Source organism: Babylonia areolata, chromosome 29 (assembly GCF_041734735.1).
Source record: "Babylonia areolata isolate BAREFJ2019XMU chromosome 29, ASM4173473v1, whole genome shotgun sequence".
Taxonomy (NCBI): Eukaryota; Metazoa; Mollusca; class Gastropoda; order Neogastropoda; family Buccinidae; genus Babylonia; species Babylonia areolata.
This window is the reverse complement of record NC_134904.1, coordinates 15,396,575-15,416,574: the sequence shown is the minus strand read 5'-3', so window position 1 is coordinate 15,416,574 and position 20,000 is coordinate 15,396,575. Positions and strand designations below refer to the sequence as shown.

Below are 20,000 nucleotides of genomic sequence, written 5' to 3'. Positions count from 1 at the left end.
GCCTGACCGCCCAGCACGCTGGCTTTAGGCCAAGTTGAGGTCAGGCCCCTGCTCCTTTAATCAAAAACTGGAAATATGTCAGCAGATGTGACGCTTCTTTGAAACTGAAACTGAATCAAATGGAGAGAGTCTTAAAAAAAAAACCCAAAAAACCCCCAAAATCCCAGATCATTAAAAAAAAAAAAAAAACACACACACACCAAAAAACCTCCTCTGGGTTGTAAAATAAGACTGGCTTTGATGAGTATGAAGTGGAGAGAGTCTATAATTTTTTTTTAACAAAAAACCCCCCAAACAAACAGACAATTAAAAAAAAAAATCCTCTGGGTTGTAAAATAAGACTCGCTTTGATGAGTATGAAGTGGAGAGAGTCTAAAAACAAAAAAAAAACAAAAAAAACAAAATAAAATAAACAGACAATTAAAAAAAAACTCCTCTGGGTTGTAAAATAAGACTCAATTTGATGAGTATGAAGTGGAGAGAGTCTATTTAAAAAAAAAAAATAAAAAAAAATAACACAGACAATTTTTAAAAAAAACTCCTCTGGGTTGTAAAATAAGACTCGCTTTGATGAGTATGAAGTGAAGAGAGTCTAAAAACAAACAAACAAAAACAAACAAACAAAAAACATACATTTTTTTTTTTTTAATCTCCTCTGGGTTGTAAAGTAAGACTCACTTTGATGAGTATGAAGTGGAGAGATTCTAAAAAATAAAATGAAATAAAATAAAACAGACAATTAAAAAAAAAAACCTCCTCTGGGTTGTAAAGTAAGACTCGCTTTGATGAGTATGAAGTGTCCAAGTTTCACTTATCCACAGAGACCTTCAGGGACTGTTGCTATTAATTTTTGTAAATGAGTTTTAGACGCAGTACAGTAGTCATGGTCTATTTTGCTTTAAAGAAAACTTTATTCGTTCAATACTCTGCAGCAATACGCAGTGAAAGACTGAGAACAACAAGCAGAAGCTTATAAATCGTGCGTACTCTTGGGCGTAAGTCTTGTATTGGTATATATGCACGGAACTTTTTTTTATGGTGCATACCTCTTGTCAGAAGTAGGTATATATACACAGAACTCGTACTTTTGTGGTGCGTACCTCTGATCAGAAGTAGGTTTATATGCAGAGAACTCGTACTTTTGTGGTGTGTACATCTTGTCAGTAATAGGCATATATGCACAGAACTCGTACTTTTGTTGTGCGTACCTCTTGTGAGAAGTAGGTTTATATGCACAGAACTCATACTTTTATGGTTCGTACATCTTGTCAGTAATAGGTATATATGCACGGAACTGGTACTTTTGTGGTGCGTACCTCTTGTCAGAAGTAGGATTATATGCACAGAACTCGTACTTTTGTGGTGCGTACCTCTTGTGAGAAGTAGGTTTATATGCACAGAACTCGTACTTTTGTGGTGCGTACCTCCTGTCAGAAGTAGGTTTATATGCACAGAACTCGTACTTTTGTGGTGCGTACCTCCTGTCAGAAGTAGGTTTATATGCACAGAACTCGTACTTTTGTGGTGCGTACCTCTTGTGAGAAGTAGGTTTATATGCACAGAACTCGTACTTTTGTGGTGCGTACCTCCTGTCAGAAGTAGGTTTATATGCACAGAACTCGTACTTTTGTGGTGCGTACCTCCTGTCAGAAGTAGGTTTATATGCACAGAACTCGTACTTTTGTGGTGCGTACCTCTTGTCAGAAGTAGGTTTATATGCACAGAACTCGTACTTTTGTGGTGCGTACCTCTTGTCAGAAGTAGGTTTCTATGCACAGAACTCGTACTTTTGTGGTGCGTACCTCTTGTCAGAAGTAGGTTTCTATACACAGAACTCGTACTTTTGTGGTGCGTACCTATTGTCAGAAGTAGGTTTATATGCACAGAACTCGTACTTTTGTGGTGCGTACACCTTGTCAGAAGTATATGCACAGAACACGTACTCTTATAGTGCGTAAATCAATCAATCAAATCAATTCAAAAATCAAAAACACTGTATTAATCCACATGGAAATTTACTTGTGCAATCACAGGCTCGTTGTAAACACCAGTACAAAATTATCATTATCATGCACAACATAAAAAGATTAATACTAGTCAAATAAGAATTCCCAATATCTGACGATAGACTGACCCTCCTACCCCCCCCCCCCCCCCCCCCCCCCCCCCCCCCCCCCCCCCCCCCCCCCCGCCCCCCCAATACACACACACATACTCAATAGGGTATTGCACTACAATACTTACAAATGAAAACATCCAACAAATAAGAGAGGCAAGGCCTTCAAGACTCACTTGTGATCACTTTAAAAAAAAATCTAATCATTAAAATGTGTTCTGTATTTGTTATTATAAAGCTTCGGGTTAAAAGAAAAAGAAAAAAGAAAAAAAATCCTAATGGCAGATTTGAGCCCCGCGTGTTCGGGTGAGAAGAAACTGTCTTACCCATTACACTATCGTGGCTCCTTAACTGACGTTCGAAAATATAACATTTAAACATGCTTTTTTTAAAGGGCGATAAATCGATTGCGGTGTTCGCAGTGAGAACGCTGTTTAAACCATATTATTCTGGTGTATCTTGGGCATTCAAAAAAATTTTTAAGGGCAATTAAAAATTATTTTTAAGTCCGCGGTAAAGGAGACGTGGCTATCGCCGCAATCACACTCCAACATTTTGCCGTTTTCTCTGGATCCAGATAGATGTACAAGTTTAGTTACACGTACCCGGTTGACACGGTCGCTTCAATTTCTCTTTTATGTTCATTCTAGTTATATAGTTTTAAAGTTGATATGAAAATTGAGTATTTTGTTAAACTAATAACATGTAGAGCCAAGTACAAGTACTTCTAAACGTCGTATGAAGTGAAAAGGACTTCATTTTGAGAAAAGTCAAGACTGGAAATTTTTACGTTTCATCAATTCAAGGGTATTAACTCTCAGGTTTATTATTTTAAACTGTGAATTCCGACTGATTCTGTGGACATTTTTTATGGCAGTTTGGGGCATAATCCAGTAAGTGACGAGGCGTTCACAAATCTTTCTCTGAATAAATATTTAACGCCGGGTCTCCTTCTCCAACTTTCCATCACATGTTATCGTGTATTGTCGATTGAATAATAGGGTTGAACGGGCAGGTCAACAACTTGAAACAAAATGGCGTCGTTCGCGTTCGCGAAGACTGAGCACGCGCTTTGAATATGTATAAATATGTGTACGCAATTGATTTTTGCCCTTGACCTTCAGGGCTCAGCCAATAGATCTATAACGTCCACTCGTCGTATTGATTTTAGTATTTTCCGAAAAAGACCACTTGGGCGAATGAACTTAGTGAAAGCCCTGTACACTGAGAGTAAAACACACAAGCTTTTTATGTATTGAGTATAATTCCAAACTGTAATGTTTAAGATGAGAAAGATCAGTTTCCCTGTACGCTGAGAGTAAAACACACAAGCTTTTTATGTATTGGGTATAATTTCAAAATGTAATGTTTAAGATGAGAAAGGTCAGTTTAAAGCAAATTTACTATCTGCACCAAAGACATGCAAAATAAAAATAACTCCCATGCTTAGCAAAAGAAGTTCCTGTTTGAACAAAAAAAAAAAATGACTGCTCTTGTTGTTGTGTCAGAATATCAGATCAAAGCGCCAAGTTTAGAGAATAAAAAAAAACACACACCAAAACAACAAAAACAGTAAATTCAGTTTGCATATAATCTGGCTTCTTTTTTAATTTTTTTGTGCCCATCACAGAGGTGCAATATTGTTTTAAACAAGATGACTGGAAAGAACTGAATATTTCCTATTTTCATGCCAAATTTGGTGTCAACTGACAAATTATTTGCAGAGAAAATGGCAATGTTAAAGTTTACCACACACACACAAACAAACACAGACAACTGAACACCGGGTTAAAACATAGACTCACTTTGATTACACAAGTGAGTCAATAAAAGGTATATATTACTAAAAATAGCATGCGCACACAGACACACACACACACACAAACACACACGTTATGACTATAAGGTATTGTTAACTCTTGTATTAGAAAATACACACAGCTCGTACTCTTTGTAGAGCGTAACTCTTGTATTATTAGTAGTATATGCACAGAACTGGGACCAGCAAGCAACAACAGAAACGTTAACAAAAACTATTATATTTGTATTTGTATTTCTTTTATCACATCAAATTTCTCTGCGTGAAATTCGGGCTGCTCTCCCCAGGGAGAGTGCGTCGCTACACTACAGCGCCACCCATTTTTTTGTATTTTTTCCTGTGTGCAGTTTTATTTGTTTTTCCTGTTGAAGCGGATTTTTCTACAGAATTTTGCCAGGAACAACCCTTTTGTTGCCATGGGTTCTTTTACGTGCGCTAAGTGCATGCTGCACACGGGACATCGGTTTATCGTCTCATCCGAATGACTAGCGTCCAGACCACCACTCAAGGTCTAGTGGAGGGGGAGAAAAAATCGGCGGCTGAGCCATGATTCGAACCAGCGCGCTCTGATTCTCTCGCTTCCTAGGTGGACGCGTTACCTCTAGGCCATCACTCCACTTACAATACAGTAGCACCAGAACAGTAGCATCAAGTTTGCTGACATTACTTTAAAAATAAAAAAAATAAAAAAAAAAAAACAGGCCGCCGCACCAGCACCACTCACCATCCGCCTGCTTGAAGTGGGTGTCCATCGCCGTGCTGGTGAGTCCCACGGCCTTGGGGTCGTCAGGCAGCTTGGAGCAGGCGTCGTCCAGATCCTCAGCCAGCTGCTTCAGCTCGTCCTCACTGGGGCCGTCTTCCTCTGCCCCAGCCTCCTCCACTGACCTCTTCCCCGTGACGACCGCATGCACCGCATGTTTCACAGCCACCGGCTTCACCTTCTGTTAAAAAAAACAAGAGAGGCAAGGCCTTCAAGACTCACTTGTGATAAATTAAGCCCCCTAGCATTAATTACAGAGTTATTTCCCTTTTTTACTATCTGCACCAAAACGTTTGCAAACTAAATAAAACTTCCATGCTTAACAAAAGAAGTTCCTGTTTGAACAAAAAAATGATAATAATGACTGCTCTTGTTGTTGGGTCAGAATATCAGATCAAAGTGCCAAGTTTAGAGAATACAAAAATAAATATAACAGTAAATGCAGTTTGCATATAATTAGGCTTCATTTATTATTTTTTTGTGCCCATCCTAGAGGTGCAATATTGTTTTAAATAAGATGACTGGAAAGAACTGAATTTTTCCTATTTTTATGCCAAATTTGGCGTCAACTGACAAAGTATTTGCAGAGAAAATGTCAATGTTAAAGTTTACCACGGACACACAGACACACGGACACACACACAGAGACAACCGAACACCGGGTTAAAACATAGACTCACTTTGTTTACACAAGTGAGTCCAAAAGGGGGGGGAAAAGGAAGAAGAAAAAAGAGCGAAGCAAAGGGAAGCTACTAAGCAGTGCACGCACAGACAGGGAGTCTAACGTTGAAAGGAGACCGAAAATAACAACAACCACGACAACAATTAATGGACTGAGCAGGTTGCAGTGTGAAATTAAAATTTATTTTTTTTTAATTTAAAAAAACCGTTGGTTTTTTGTTGTTGGTTTTTTGTTTGTTTGTTTTTTTTGATGATGAAACAATATAGCTTCTCCTTTTGAGTTAGACTTGAGGGAAGCGAAGTAGCATTTGTATCCCCATTCGGATCAAACATGTTACGTTGTAAGAATCTTGCAGAAGATAAATTGGACCATTTTTGACTCACTTGTGTAAACAAAGTGGGTCAATGTTATAGCCCGGTGTTCGGTTGTGTGTGTGTGTGTGAGTGTGTGTGTGGGGGTTGGGAGCCAAAAAGTGACACACATAACTAACAGTAACTGGAAAAGCGGATGTAAACACTTGAATTGACATATCAGAATTTTATGTGAGACGCAAAAACGATGAACTGAATGACAATGATCAACATAAAATGAGGGAGCATGACACACAGATGTGAAATAAACATGAGAGCGATCTGTTCACGATAATAGATGAGTGAATCCTAGAACGATTTTTGCAGTTTCACATATCGTTGGTAGGAGGTTAAATGTATTCAATCAACCAAAGCGAAACAATGCGGCACAAGAAAAAACAAGAGAGGCAAGGCCTTCGAGACTCACTTGTGATTAATTAAGTCCCCTCGCAATAATTACAGAGTAATTTCCCTTCTTTACTATCTGCACCAAAAACGTTTGCAAAATAAATAAAACTTCCATGCTTAGCAAAAGAAGTTCCTGTTTGAACAGAAAATGATAATAATGACTGCTCTTGTTGTTGGGTCAGAATATCAAAGTGCCAAGTTTAGAGAATACAAAAAATATAAATATAACAGTAAATGCAGTTTGCATATAATTAGGCTTCATTTTTTTTTTTTTTTTTTTGTGCCCATCCCAGAGGTGTAATATTGTTTTAAACAAGATGACTGGAAAGAACTGAATTTTTCCTATTTTTATGCCTAATTTGGTGTCAACTGACAAAGTATTTGCAGAGAAAATGTCAATGTTAAAGTTTACCACGGACACACACACACACACACACACACACACACACACACAGAGAGAGAGAGAGAGAGAGAGAGAGAGAGAGAGAGAGAGAGAGAGAGAGAACCGAACACCGGGTTAAAACATAGACTCACTTTGTTTACACAAGTGAGTCAAAAAAACCCGTTGTTTTATTGGTTTTCTTTACAGAGACCCGGGCTTTTGACTCGGCTCGCAAGCCGGCGACAGACCTGGTGGAATCCAGTGAGCAGTTCTTCTGTTCGGCGCCCCAATGAGTCTTCATTGAGGTGGGGGAGAAGAAGATTGTGGAGGAATAGAAGGGAAGAAGGAGGGAAAGAAGAAGATGGAAGGAAGGAAGGAAGGAAGGAAGAAGAAGGAAGGATGGAAGGAAGGGATGGAGGAAGGCAGACGTAGGATGAAGGAGGGAAGGAATGAAGAAAATGGAAGGAAGAAGATGGAAGAAAGAAGAAGTAAGAGAGGGAGGGGGGGAAGAAGAATAAGAAAGACGGAAGGAAGGAAGGGGGGAGGGAGGGAGGCATGAAGGAAGTATTGAAGAAAGAAGAAGGGAGGGAGGGAGGGAGGGAGGAGTAGGATGAAGGAGAGAAGGAGGGAAAGAAGAAGAAAGAAGGGAGGGAAGAAGAAGAAGAAGAAGCAAACGGAAGGAAGGAGGGAAGGAAGGACAACACGACACTGTACATCACAGCACAGCACACCACGACACAGCACACCACAACACAGCACACCACAGCACACCACGATACATTGCAACACAACACAGCACACCACGACACAGCACACCACAGCACACCACGATACATTGCAACACAACACACCACGACACAGCACACCACAGCACACCACGATACATTGCAACACAACACAGCACAACGCAGTACGGAACAGCACAGCACACAGTAGGACACGACACAGCACAGCACAGCACAGCACAGCACAGCACAACACAGCGCAGCACAACACAGCACAGCACAACACAGCACAGCACAGCACAGCACAGCACAGCACAACACAGTGCAGCACAACACGGCACAGAACAAAACACGGAACACAGCGCGGCACAGTATCAGTATCAGCAGCTCAAGGAGGCGTCACTGCATTCAGACAAATCCATATACGCTACACCACATCTGCCAAGCAGATGCCTGACCAGCAGACGTAACCCAACGCGCTTAGACAGGCCGTGAGAGAAAAACAAACCAAACCAAACCAAGCACCAAAAAAAAAAAAAAAAAAAAAAAAAGTAAATGAATATTTGAATGTATTAAAGAGAGACAAAATTCAGCGGCACACTGCAGTACAACACATTACAGCACAGCACAGCACAGCACAGCACAGCACAGCACAGCACAGCACAACACAGCACAGCACAGCACAACACAGCACAGCACAGCAGTAGCCCTGCAGTGTCCACAGACACTCACCTGCCACAAACGTCTCCCCCTAAATCGTATCCTCCACCCCTCCGCGGGGTCAGAGGTCAGCAAAGTCACAGCCACCACCACCATCAGCACGCACACACTCTTCGTCCACATGGCGTCTGTGTCCACACACACACACACACACACGTACGCACACACACACGCGCACGCACACACACACACACGTACATGCACATAAACAATTAAGCAACAGCAACAGTTCGCAGGGAAGGATACAGAATCTTCCTTCGGTATACTTGATCAATCTGATGCAGAAACGTCTCATTATACCTTTTATCAACTTCAACTTTTTTTCTACTTTTTTCTTTTACCCACACACAAGGAGGAGGAATTTTGTTTAATGTCCCGTCACACATATCGGTGATTGAAGACATTTTTTTTTTTAATGTATTATGAATACATTTGAGTATTATCGGTTAGAAGGGGTGGGAGATGTGAATGAATGGGGAGTTGGGGGAAACTGGGCAAATGAGGGTGAAATTTGAAAAAAACAAACATCTAAATACAATTACAGGAAATTACTTAAAGGACTTCGTAAAAGAGAAGTCGTTAAACTGACAAGCGAAACAACTGATAATGAATGCAAAAAGACAAAAACATCAACGTTCTCAGTCACTTGTGAAGACACACTTTCGTGTACATAAGACTTCATCAAGCTGCGGTCAAAAATTGTATGCTTAATTGTCAGGTTACTAAAGCATATGCACTTGACATTCGAACAATACTTTTTTTTTATAACAACTTTCAAAAATCAATTATTGGAGCTGCTGAATTAGCTATTCCCAAAAAAGATTCAAGCTGAAGCATTGGGAAGCAAATGGAGTTGTCTAATTTGAAAGTGAAATATTATTTTTAATTCTACTTGTTTGTTGTTTAACTCTCTCCATACGAACGGCGAAAGAGACGACATTGACAGCGTTTCACCCCAATTACCATCATCAAAATATTGCAAGCGGAAGGCTCTTATACTGAAGAGGTGAATGTTCACAAACAATACCATAATTCTGACGACGGAAGCTAAAGGTTGGATCATTGAGAAACCCACTGGACATCCGAGGGGTCTGTGTAGAGGAGAAGAGAGGACTGGCCGTACTGAGTGAGTTAATACGTGTTTCAAAAACACATGAATTGTTGTGTTACACCTTGATATACAACTGTTTTCCATATGGCATTGGGCAAGGAAACTGGAAGAGAAGACGGTCAAATTCTACACCTTCTGAGATCTGTGGCAATTTTCTTGTCCTGATGATAAACCTTTCCAAAAAGAAAAACGAACTCGAGAAGATGATAATCATTACCCGAAGCATACATGTAATAGCAACACTGCAACTTCACTCCGTATATATATATATATATATATATATATATATATATATATATATATATATATGACATTTTAGATAGGGATTACGATTCGGATTCGGATTTGGAATGGTTTGATGTACTTTGGCCATAGACACCTGCATATTATACGTATTTCTCACTCACCCTCCTACCTTTCCCCTCAACCCCCTACCCCCTCTCTCTCTCTCTCTCTCTCTCCCTCTCTCGCCCTCTCTTCCAAGTTACACTCTACACACATTTAAACGCATATTAATGCACGCGCACAAAGCTCGTCACTGACATATTCAATACAACAGTGTTCAACCGAAAATAACAGAAAATAATATTACAGTCCCAGCTGGGCAAAATCTGGGACGTTTATCAAATGCGCTTTCTAATAACGTTTGAGCAAATTCATACCATTATCATATATCAAATTTATCTCGTTACCTCCCCCCCCTCCCCCTCCCTCTCCGGCACTACCTACATTCCTGTCACTCTAGCTTTCAGTTCACATCATACTTCTCAAAGACACATACTCACACAAAAAAGAAGAACGTGTTCATATCACATCCAAATCAGTGCAAAATGCCCACATGAGATAAAGCAATGAAAAGCATAAAGAATCTCGATAAGTTAAGTATACCTATTCGAAATAATGAAACAGCATGGCGATATCGTACGACAAAAGGAAAAACATTTGATATATAAATATGCATACATGCACACACAGTCGTATCCAAATATACACATATGTCAGAGCATACCATGATAAATTAATTCACCACAGTGTTAAAAAATCAAAAGCAAAGCAAAAAGAGTGTGTGTGTGTGTGTGTGTGTGAGAGAGAGAGAGAGAAATTTGGAGTAATTTGCAGTATGTATATATATTAGGGTATGTATGGGTAATTGCGAACAGCGTCTAATTGCGAACGATTCGTATACCGCCCCACTTCGAAGCCTTCTTAACGGTTGCATTTCACAATTTAACGTCTGCTTCGACCTTTTATTAATACCTTAATGAATGTCCATTTCAAAGAAACAGTCAAACATCAGCTATTTCTGGCTGTTTCCGCGCTATTTCTTCTCTTCGCGCAATGCAGACCAAGGTTACAAACGTACTCAAAATCCTAAAATCAAGGGAGGCAAGTTGTAGGATTTGAACTTCGACACAGTTTAAAATAGTTTTATTTGATCGGATATGTTGAATGCGCATTACCAGTGCTGGGAGAATTTAAGAAAACATATCGGTGACAGATCAGAACTTCAGTTTTGACAGGAATCTGCAAAATAGTGTTGTTTGCAATTAATTAGACCATAGGATATTTTGACGCGGGTCTATTTGCGAACGATGATGCACAGTTACTGAGCACTCTCAAAAGGGTGTGTTTGTGTGCGGTGTGGGGTGTGTGTGTGTGTTTAAATGTCTGTTTGTGTGTTTGTGTGTGTGTGTGTGTGATCAAAACCAACAATACAACAATCTGGTGCGATGTTCCAATAAGTGTTATGTCTAATGAGTTAAAGACCTGCTTCTGTTTTAATTGTCTACATCTACCCAAAGCCATCGTTTACCATTCAGTTTGACTTGCCTGTTCGTATTTACCCTTACGCACCCCTGCTATTTCAAACGTCGACAAAAAGTTGAAAAGAGCAGACGAACTTTTCCCAGTGCAACCAGTCGGAGAAAGCCTTCAAAAACAAAAGAACTACGTTTGACTATCCCACGACATGTTATCTTTACAGTACACACGTTGAGCTGGTTGCAATTACCCATACCTACCCTTCCCTTTCATAAAACAGCCGATGGGCGCAATAGCCAAGTGGTTAAAGCGTTGGACTTTCAACTTAGGGTTCCATTTTCGAATCTCGGTAACTGCGCCTGGTGGAGATTTTTTTTCCCGATCTCCCACGTCAACATGTGTGCAGACCTGTTTGTGCCTGAACCCCCTTCGTGTATATACGCAAGCAGAGGATCAAATACGCGCGTTAAAGATCCTGTTATCTATGTCAGCGTTCGGTAGGTTATGGAAACAAGAACATACCCAGCATGCACACCCCCGAAAACGTACTATGGCGGCCTACGTGGCGGGGTAAAAACGGTCATACATGTAAAAGCCCACTCGTGCACACACGACGTCAGAGCTGCAGCCCACTGACAAAGAAGAAGAGACAACCTGGTCTGGCTGTCGATACAAGGAAGCTGCTGTACGTCGTTAATCGGCCTTATGTGTTTTGCCTGTGTCTGATTGCATGGAAGACACATTTTTACCACTGATCGGGCTAGGTTAACATCCTTGCCTTTCAGTAATTCATACTGCTGGTTTTGTGCTATATTCAACAGGAGTCTATGTCGTACATCTGTGTAAGTGGGTCAATCAACGAGAAAGTGCTTCTCGTCCTCAACAACGGTACAACAGAAGGGGCAAAATGATCTATTTATATCAGGTCCGTGTCTGTTCAAGCAACTGTTTACTGGCAGTGCACCTGCCCTGATTTGACTGAAGGCAACCCGAAATCACAATACACCTGCCCTGATCTGACTGACGGCAACCCGAAATCACAATACACCTGCCCTGATCTGACTGACGGCAACCCGAAATCACAATACACCTGCCCTGATCTGACTGACGGCAACCCGAAATCACAATACACCTGCCCTGATCTGACTGACGGCAACCCGAAATCACAACACACCTGCCCTGATCTGACTGACGGCAACCCGAAATCACAATACACCTGCCCTGATCTGACTGACGGCAACCCGAAATCACAACACACCTGCCCTGATCTGACTGACGACAACCCGAAATCACAACACACCTGCCCTGATCTGACTGACGACAACCCGAAATCACAACACACCTGCCCTGATCTGACTGACGGCAACCCGAAATCAGCAAATGCTTATGCTCTGTAGGCAGGACGAGCACCCAGAGGAATCTTTAACAATGGAGATTAAGGCATACCTTTTCTTTGTCCCCAACTGAGCTATCCCACTCGTGAATAAACTGGTCTGTAAGTCTTTGTCTAAACATTTTCAGAAAACCCCTTATGTTTTGTGTGCCCCGATATAAGCCAGACATGATATGATTTTTTTGACTCACTTGTGTAAACAAATTGAGTCTATGTTTTAACCCGGTGTTCGGTTGTCTGTGTGTGTGTGTCTGTGTATCTGTGTGTCCGTGGTAAACTTTAACATTGACATTTTCTCTGCAAATACTTTGGCAGTTGACACCAAATTAGGCATAAAAATAGGAAAAATTCAGTTCTTTCCAGTCATCTTGTTTAAAACAATATTGCACCTCTGGGATGGGCACAAAAAAATAAATAATAAAGTCTAATTATATGCAAACTGCATTTGCTGTTATATTTATATTTTTTTGTATTCTCTAAACTTGGCACTTTGATCTGATATTCTGACCCAACAACAAGAGCAGTCATTATTATCATTTTTTGTTCAAACAGGAACTTCTTTTGCTAAGCATGGAAGTTTTATTTATTTTGCAAACGTTTTGGTGCAGATAGTAAAGAAGGGAAATTATTCTGTAATTAATGCTAGGGGACTTAATTTGCTTTAAACTGATCTTTCTCATCTTAAACACTACATTTTGAAATTATACTCAATACATAAAAAGCTTGTGTGTTTTACTCTCAGTCACACGTGAGTCTTGAAGGCCTTGCCTCTCTTGTTTATACTTGTGTAACCCAACAGGTATTTCCCTCCTGGTTTTGAGCTATCATTATTGTGCATGCTTGTCTGGGCTGTCTGGGAATATCCATTTGAAGCAACCTAAGTTAATATATGTATTTGTATTTGTAGTTCTTTTTATCACAACAGATTTCTCTGTGTGAAATTCGGGCTGCTCTCCCCAGGGAAATCGCGTCGCTACACTACAAGCGCAACCCCCCTTTTTTGTATTTTTTTCCTGCGTGCAGTTTTATTTGTTTTTCCTATCGAAGTGGATTTTTCTACAGGATTTTGCAGGTTTCTACAGGTTTATCGTCTCATCCGAATGACTAGCGTCCGGACCACCACTCAAGGTCTAGTGAAGGGGGAGAAAATATCGGCGGCTGAGCCATGATTCGAACCAATGCGCTCAGATTCTCTCGCTTCCTAGGCGGACGCGTTACCTCTAGGCCATCACTCCATTGATACATGATGCTTCTAACGCTGGAACTGATAAATAAAGGAAGTCTACCTAACTCATCGTACACTAATCTAATCGGAGTTTTCACTGGAATGTCTTTTGATACCGTTGGCAAGCAAGTAGATGGAGTTTGGTTGTTGGTTTGTTTTTTTAGGCTGTCCAGTCTTTGGTAGCTCCATGTTTCTGATGAATAAAGTAGGATAAACTGTCCTCCAGAGTAAAAGACCCCGAAAAAAGGTTTGAAGAGGTATCTCCTTGCAGTTTTGAAAGGCATTGAAGATAAGACAGGAAGCTTTCTTCCCCTTTGCTCCTGCGTGCTTGGTACCTAAACTGAAGCCACGTTTTGTCGTGAATGGGAACCCAAGACAACAGTATCTTTTCACTGCTTCCAACCATTCTCCGTCTTCACGAAATACCACGATTTTCGTTTTTGCCTTGTTAACTGTCGGCTTGAGATAGCCGCAACATAGTTTCAAAGATTCTAGCTGAGCTCGCTGACCACAATGTGTAGATGATTAAAAAAACAAAAACAAAACAAAAAACGACACTGTTTGGAAACAGAAGAATATATAACTAGCTCCAGCAGATCAGGCAAAAGTGTATACCACGAGAGAGACAGACAGACAGACAGAGACACAGACTGAGAGACAGAGAGAGACAAAGAGAGGGGATACCTGGAATGCTGATCCTGAAGCTCCGAGTAAAGGATGGTGATCTGTGTTCTTCTGGGCAGTGGACTGAGGATTGTAGGGACTAGAGGGACTTTTATAGTCTGCCGTGACTGGTATCTCACAGGGCATCAACAGCAGGATTTCACACCTCTGGTACTTTACACGTCTGGTAGCAGCCGATGGAAATGACGATTGTAACGACCCAATTGACGATTGTGTTTGGTTTTCTTTCTGTTTTTTTACAGGGAGCGAGCGAATATATACGTGGGGGGTGGGGTTCAGGGGGCTGGTGGGGTGGAAGGGAGTGAAGGAGCGCACGTGCGAAAGTAGGTGTGTGTGTGTGTGTGTGTGTGTGTGTGTGTGTGTGTGTGTGTGTGTGTGTACGGTGTGTGTGTGTGTGTGCGTTTGTGTGTGCGTGTGTGTGCGTTTGTGTGCGTTTGTGTGTGCGTGTGTGTGTGCGCGCGCGTGTGTGTGTGTGCGTTTGTGTGCGTGTGTGTGTGTTCATTACATAATAATAATAATGATATTAATTTTGCGCTGAATTTTGTGCAGAGACAAATCAAAGCGTTTTCGCACCAGTCAATCACACGCATACATAACTCTAAAACTGGAGAAACTTAAGACAAGGAAGAGGCAGGGAAGGGGGGCTATTTTGGGAAGAGGTGGGTTTTAAGGCCAGACTTGTAAGAGCTGAGTGCGGAGACCTTACGAAGCGAAAGAGGAAGTTCATTCCAATTGCAAGGTCCAGAGACAGAGAAAGAACGGCGGCCAACAGTCGAGTGTTTGAATCTGGGCATGCGTAAACAGAGTGGATCCGAAGCCGATCGTAGAGAGAGAGATGGAGTGTAGAGGTGAAGGCAGCCACAGTGACAGGAAGGGGCAGATTTGTGAATACATTTATAACATAGAGCGCTGATATTGTACTTTATTCTGTGTGAGACAGGTAGCCAGTGGAGATGTTGTAAAAGAGGACTGATATGCTCAGATCTTTTCTTTCTGATTACGAGTCGGGCAGCAGAGTTTTGTATGCGCTGAAGGGACTGAATGGATGAAGCAGGCAAACCAGACAATAGAGAGTTACAGTAGTCAAGGCGAGAGAGAATGAGAGAAACGCAAAGTCTAGATGTTGCGTCAGTATCAATATCAGTAGCTCAAGGAGGCGTCACTGGGTTCGGTCAAATCCATATACGCTACACCACATCCGCCAAGCAGATGCCTGACCAGCAGCGTTACCCAACGCGCTTAGTCAAGCCTTGTTGCGTCAGTGGACAGATATTTCCGGACGGAACTGATGCGCCGCAATTGACAGTAGCAGAAATGACATGTCTGACAGATAAATTTTTGCATGGACAGTGTGTTGTCAAGGAGAACACCGAGGTTCCTGACTGAACTGGAAAGAGGGATGGATGTACTGCCAAGTTTGATCGTGTCAGTTTTAATGGAAGAGAGTTTTTGTTTAGTTCCTATGATCATTGCTTCAGTTTTGTCCGCGTTCAATTGTAACTTATTAACAGTCATCCAGTTTTGTATGTCCAGCAAGCAGTTGGATGTTTCTTGCAAGAGTGACGACGACAGTTTTTCAGGGGTATCGCTCTTCTGGAGTTGAGTGTCATCAGAATAAGAATGATGGCTGACATTATGGCGGTTGATAATTTCAGCGAGAGGAGCAGTGTACGGTGTAAAGAGCACAGGGCCTAAAACAGATCCCTCTGGGACTCCATGTTTGATTTTAACGGGTTCAGACTGGAAATTATCATCCATGTTTGATTTTAACGGGTTCAGACGGGAAATTATCAACAATGACAGACTGGAATCGATCAGTGAGATAAGATTTGAACCAGTTTAGAACAGTGCCGTTGATACCAAATGTAAAATGAAGACGGGAAAGAAGGATTGAATGGTCTATCGTGTCAAAGGCGGCTGACAAGTCGAGAAGAGTGAGAAGGGAGATCTGTACGCTAGCAGTAGATTCTTCAGGATGTGGAGGAGAGTTGTTTCGGTGCTGTGGTCAGCGCGATAGGCAGACTGAAATGGGTGGATGAGATTGTTGAAACAAAGGTGGTTGTTGAGCTGCTTCAGGACAGCTTTTTCAAGGAGTTTGGACATGAATGAAAGATTAGAAACTGGTGGATAGTTATTTTTCCAAATGTTTGCGTCAAGGTTGGGTTTCTCCAGAAGAGGCCGGACGATTGCAGTTTTGAAAGTGGATGGAAACGTTCCAGTGAGAAGGGATGAGTTGACAATATTGGTGATTGTGGGGAGAAGCTGTGAGACACACTGGGAAAAGGCCGAGGCTGGTATAGGATCGAGCTCACAGGATTTTATTGTCATTTCTTTCAGGATTTCATGAACTTCTGTTTCAGTCAATGGATTAAAGGAATAGAGAGGAGTGCCGCTGAATTGAGGATCAGGATGAGCAGGTTGGAAAGGCATTTGGTCTAAGATGTTTCGAATATTTTGGACTTTGTCGAAAAAGAAAGAGGCAGGAGGAAAAGGAGTCTTTTTTGCAGAACCTAGAAGATTTGACATGATAGAGTAAAGAGATTTAGTGAATGTGGCATCGTGAACTTGAGAAGAAAAGAGATTTGTCTTCGCTGATGAGATCATAATTATGTTTGACTTTATTTATTTGTTTTCGGAATATTTGATTGAGGACTTTCAGTTTTGTTGATCGCCATCGCCGTTCCAATTGGCGACGTCTGCGTTTTGCAAGTCGAATGTCTTGTGTGTACCATGGGGCGTAAGGTCTATCAGGAAGCATGCGGGTAGTGGGGGGCTGGGTGGGGGGGGGGGTGTGCATGTTCATCCAGCAGTTGAGAGAGGACAGTGTTGTAATGTGCAGAGACGTCGGTACGGGAAGAAATTTTGGAAAGGCGTTCAGCAGCTTGAGAAGAAAAAGTGTTAATGTTGATGGATTTCAGGTTGCGACGAGCAACGGATTCTTTGGTTCTGGTAGGTTTTGAAATATTAAGCGAGAATATGACAGCAGAATGGTCGGAAGAAAGTTTGTTAGTTACAGTCACTGACGCAATCATGGCATCAGAGTCACGTGCGATGAGCCAGTCCAACGTATGGCCAGATCTGTGTGTTGGTCCTGTAACGAGCTGAGAGAGAGAATAATTGGACAGAGATAGATATAGGCGTTTCACATCAGTGGAAGTTGGTTGTCGAAATGAAAATTGAAATCTCCGGGAATGATAAGTTTGCCAGAACGAAGGTTGTAGTAATCAAGTAGTGTTCGGAACTCATCGTGAAACAGAGAAGACGTTAGGTTGTTTTTACGACTAGGAGGAGGACGATAGAGACAACAGAAGATGATTGAGTGACCGGGAACATTGAGACTTCGAGTATCCAGTGGGGAGGGGGGGGGGGGGGGGGGGGGGGGGGGGGGGGGGTCAGTTGTTTAAGTTTGGGTTCGTGACCTTGTGACTTTAACCAGGTTTCGGTAAGAAATACGATATCAAAGTTATTTTCAAAAATATAATCAGAAATATAGTCAGTCTTTTGATCAGGGCAGACAGATTGAGCATTGAACAGGCAGGCATGAAAGAGATCAGAGGTAGGCTGAGAGAAATTTAATGGTGAAGCAGATGAGTCAGACAGACAGGCAACGGAAGGAGACAATGGTGACTGAGCAGTGGAGGACAGTGAGTGTGTGTGTGTGAGGGGGGGAGAGGGGGGAGGGGGGTCTGTGTGTGTGTGTGTGTGTGTGTGTGTGTGTGTGTGTGTGTGTGTGTGTAATGTTGTGGCCGCTATCTCAAAGGGTATCACAGCAGGATTTAACATCTCTAGTGCCATATCCATCTGATGACAAATGATGAAAGACAGAGAGAGACAGTGACAGAGAGAAAGAGAGACAGAGAGAGAGAGAGAGTGAGAGAGAGAGAGACAGACAGACAGACAGAGAGAAAGAAAGAGAGAGTGAGACAGACAGACAGAGAGAAGAGAGAAAGAGAGAGTATGTGTGTTTGTGAAAAAATATGTTGGAGCCGGAATCTCGCATGTTATCATAACAGGATTTCACATCTAGTGCCATTCTTATCTGATGGCAAACGATTAATCACAGAGAGAGACACGCACACACAAATGTTGGACAGAGAGAGAGAGAGAGAGAGAGAGAGAGAGAGAGAGAGATGAAGGGGGACAGAGAGTGTGTGTGAGAGAAAGATTTTTTTAAAAAGAGAAAGAGAGAGGGTGTACAGTGTACAGTGTGTGTGTGTGTGTGTGTGTGTGTGTGTGTGTGTGTGTGTGTGTGAGGAAGAGGCAGAATGGATAAGACGCTCATCTGCCAATACAGAGTCCGAGAGGGTCTGGGTTCGAATCCGGCTCTCGCCACTTTCTCCCACGTTTGACTGACTGGAAAATCAAAGTGAGCGTCCGCTCTTTTGGACGTGTGCAGCACGCGCTTGGGGCAGTGAAAAAGAACCCTCGGCAACGACTGAGTTGTCCGCTGGCAAAATTCTGTAAGGGAAATCCACTCTGATAGGTACACAAATATAATTATACGCATGCACTCAGGGCCGGACAAAGCGCGTTGGGTGAAACTGCTGTCAGGCATCTGCCTAGCAAGATGTGGTGTAGCGTATATTGATTTGTCCGAACGCAGTGACGGCACTTCCTTGAGAAACTGAAACTGAAACCAGTGTGTGTGTGTGAGAGAGAGAGAGAGAGAAATCTTTGTTTGATTCTGATTTCTTCATGCTTTAACGTAAATTACTTTTAGGTTGTTCTATATCCAATAATATATCGACTTCTCAGGTAACCTGGTCAGCATTCACTGATATCAGTTCATTGCTTCATTGATTTGAAAAGAGAAAGGGTACCTTTCGATTTTCAATTTCTTTGTGAACTCATAACTTTTTTTTCTTCTTCTAAAAATGAAATAGATCTGAATGAAAAATTCTTATTCTTCTTTTCTAAAAAATAGAATAAACCTGAATGAAAAATTCTTCTTTTTTTCTAAAAAATAGAATAAACCCGAATGAAAAATTCTCTCCTGAATGAAAATTTCTTCTTGTTTCTAAAAATAGAACAAACTTGAATGAAAAATTGTTCTTCTTCTTTTATCTAAAAATGAAATAAACCTGAATGAAAACTTCTTCTTCTTTCTGAAAATAATATAAACCTGAATGAAGAATTCTTCTTCTTCTTCTCTTCTTTTTTTTCTAAAAATAAGCCTGACTGAAAAATTATTCTTCCTAGGAAAAAACGAAAATATGGATCATGTCAACATCTTTTTGTTCATCAGGGCAGAATGGAAGTTTGGATGCCATTCAAGATAGACTTTTCTGATTTATCAATGAGAGCAATATTACAATTAGATATGAATAGAAAATAGATAGAGACAGACAGACAGACAGACAGAAAGAAAGAAAGCAAAGGATAGAGAGGGAGGTTGGAAAGGGAGAGAGAAAGAAGATCAATAAGGACACCAAATAGAACTTTGACTGACTGACCTGTTGACTGAAAGACTGACTGACCATCTGATTGAATGAATAAAAGACAGACAAACAGACTGACTGACTGACTGACTGGCTGGTTGATTGGCTGACCGACCAGCTGACTGATGACTGATTGAGAGACTGACCGATCGACCGACTGAATGAAAGAATGAATAAAAAAACTGACCGACCGACTGAATGAAAGAATGAATAAAAAGACTGACCGACCGACCGACTGACTGACTGACTGACTGGAAGAAGGACTCACTGACTGACTGAAAGAGCATGCATGCACAGGCAAACCAGTCACACATAATCACCGCTAAAAAAACAAACAAACAAACAGCAGTATCCGTGTCATTCAGCCAACAAGTTCCGCTTCCTTGTCGCGTCTGGGCGTACGTGCACAACAGGACCGAAAAAGCG

General features: G+C 41.5%; 1 protein-coding gene across 1 annotated transcript in view; it reads right to left on the bottom strand.

Moving 5' to 3' along the window:
* The window catches only part of LOC143274873 (uncharacterized), a 15,819-nt gene extending 1,533 nt beyond the window's left edge, over window positions 1–14,286 (bottom strand). Inside the window, exons 1-3 of the mRNA XM_076578840.1 lie at window positions 14,137–14,286; window positions 7,975–8,090; window positions 4,660–4,876 (exon numbers count right to left, since the gene is read on the bottom strand). Of these exons, the coding sequence (XP_076434955.1) occupies window positions 4,660–4,876; window positions 7,975–8,085 (328 nt within the window). The 5' untranslated portion in view covers window positions 8,086–8,090; window positions 14,137–14,286. The remainder of the gene's footprint in view (window positions 1–4,659; window positions 4,877–7,974; window positions 8,091–14,136) is intronic.
* Window positions 14,287–20,000: the final 5,714 nt, after the last annotated feature.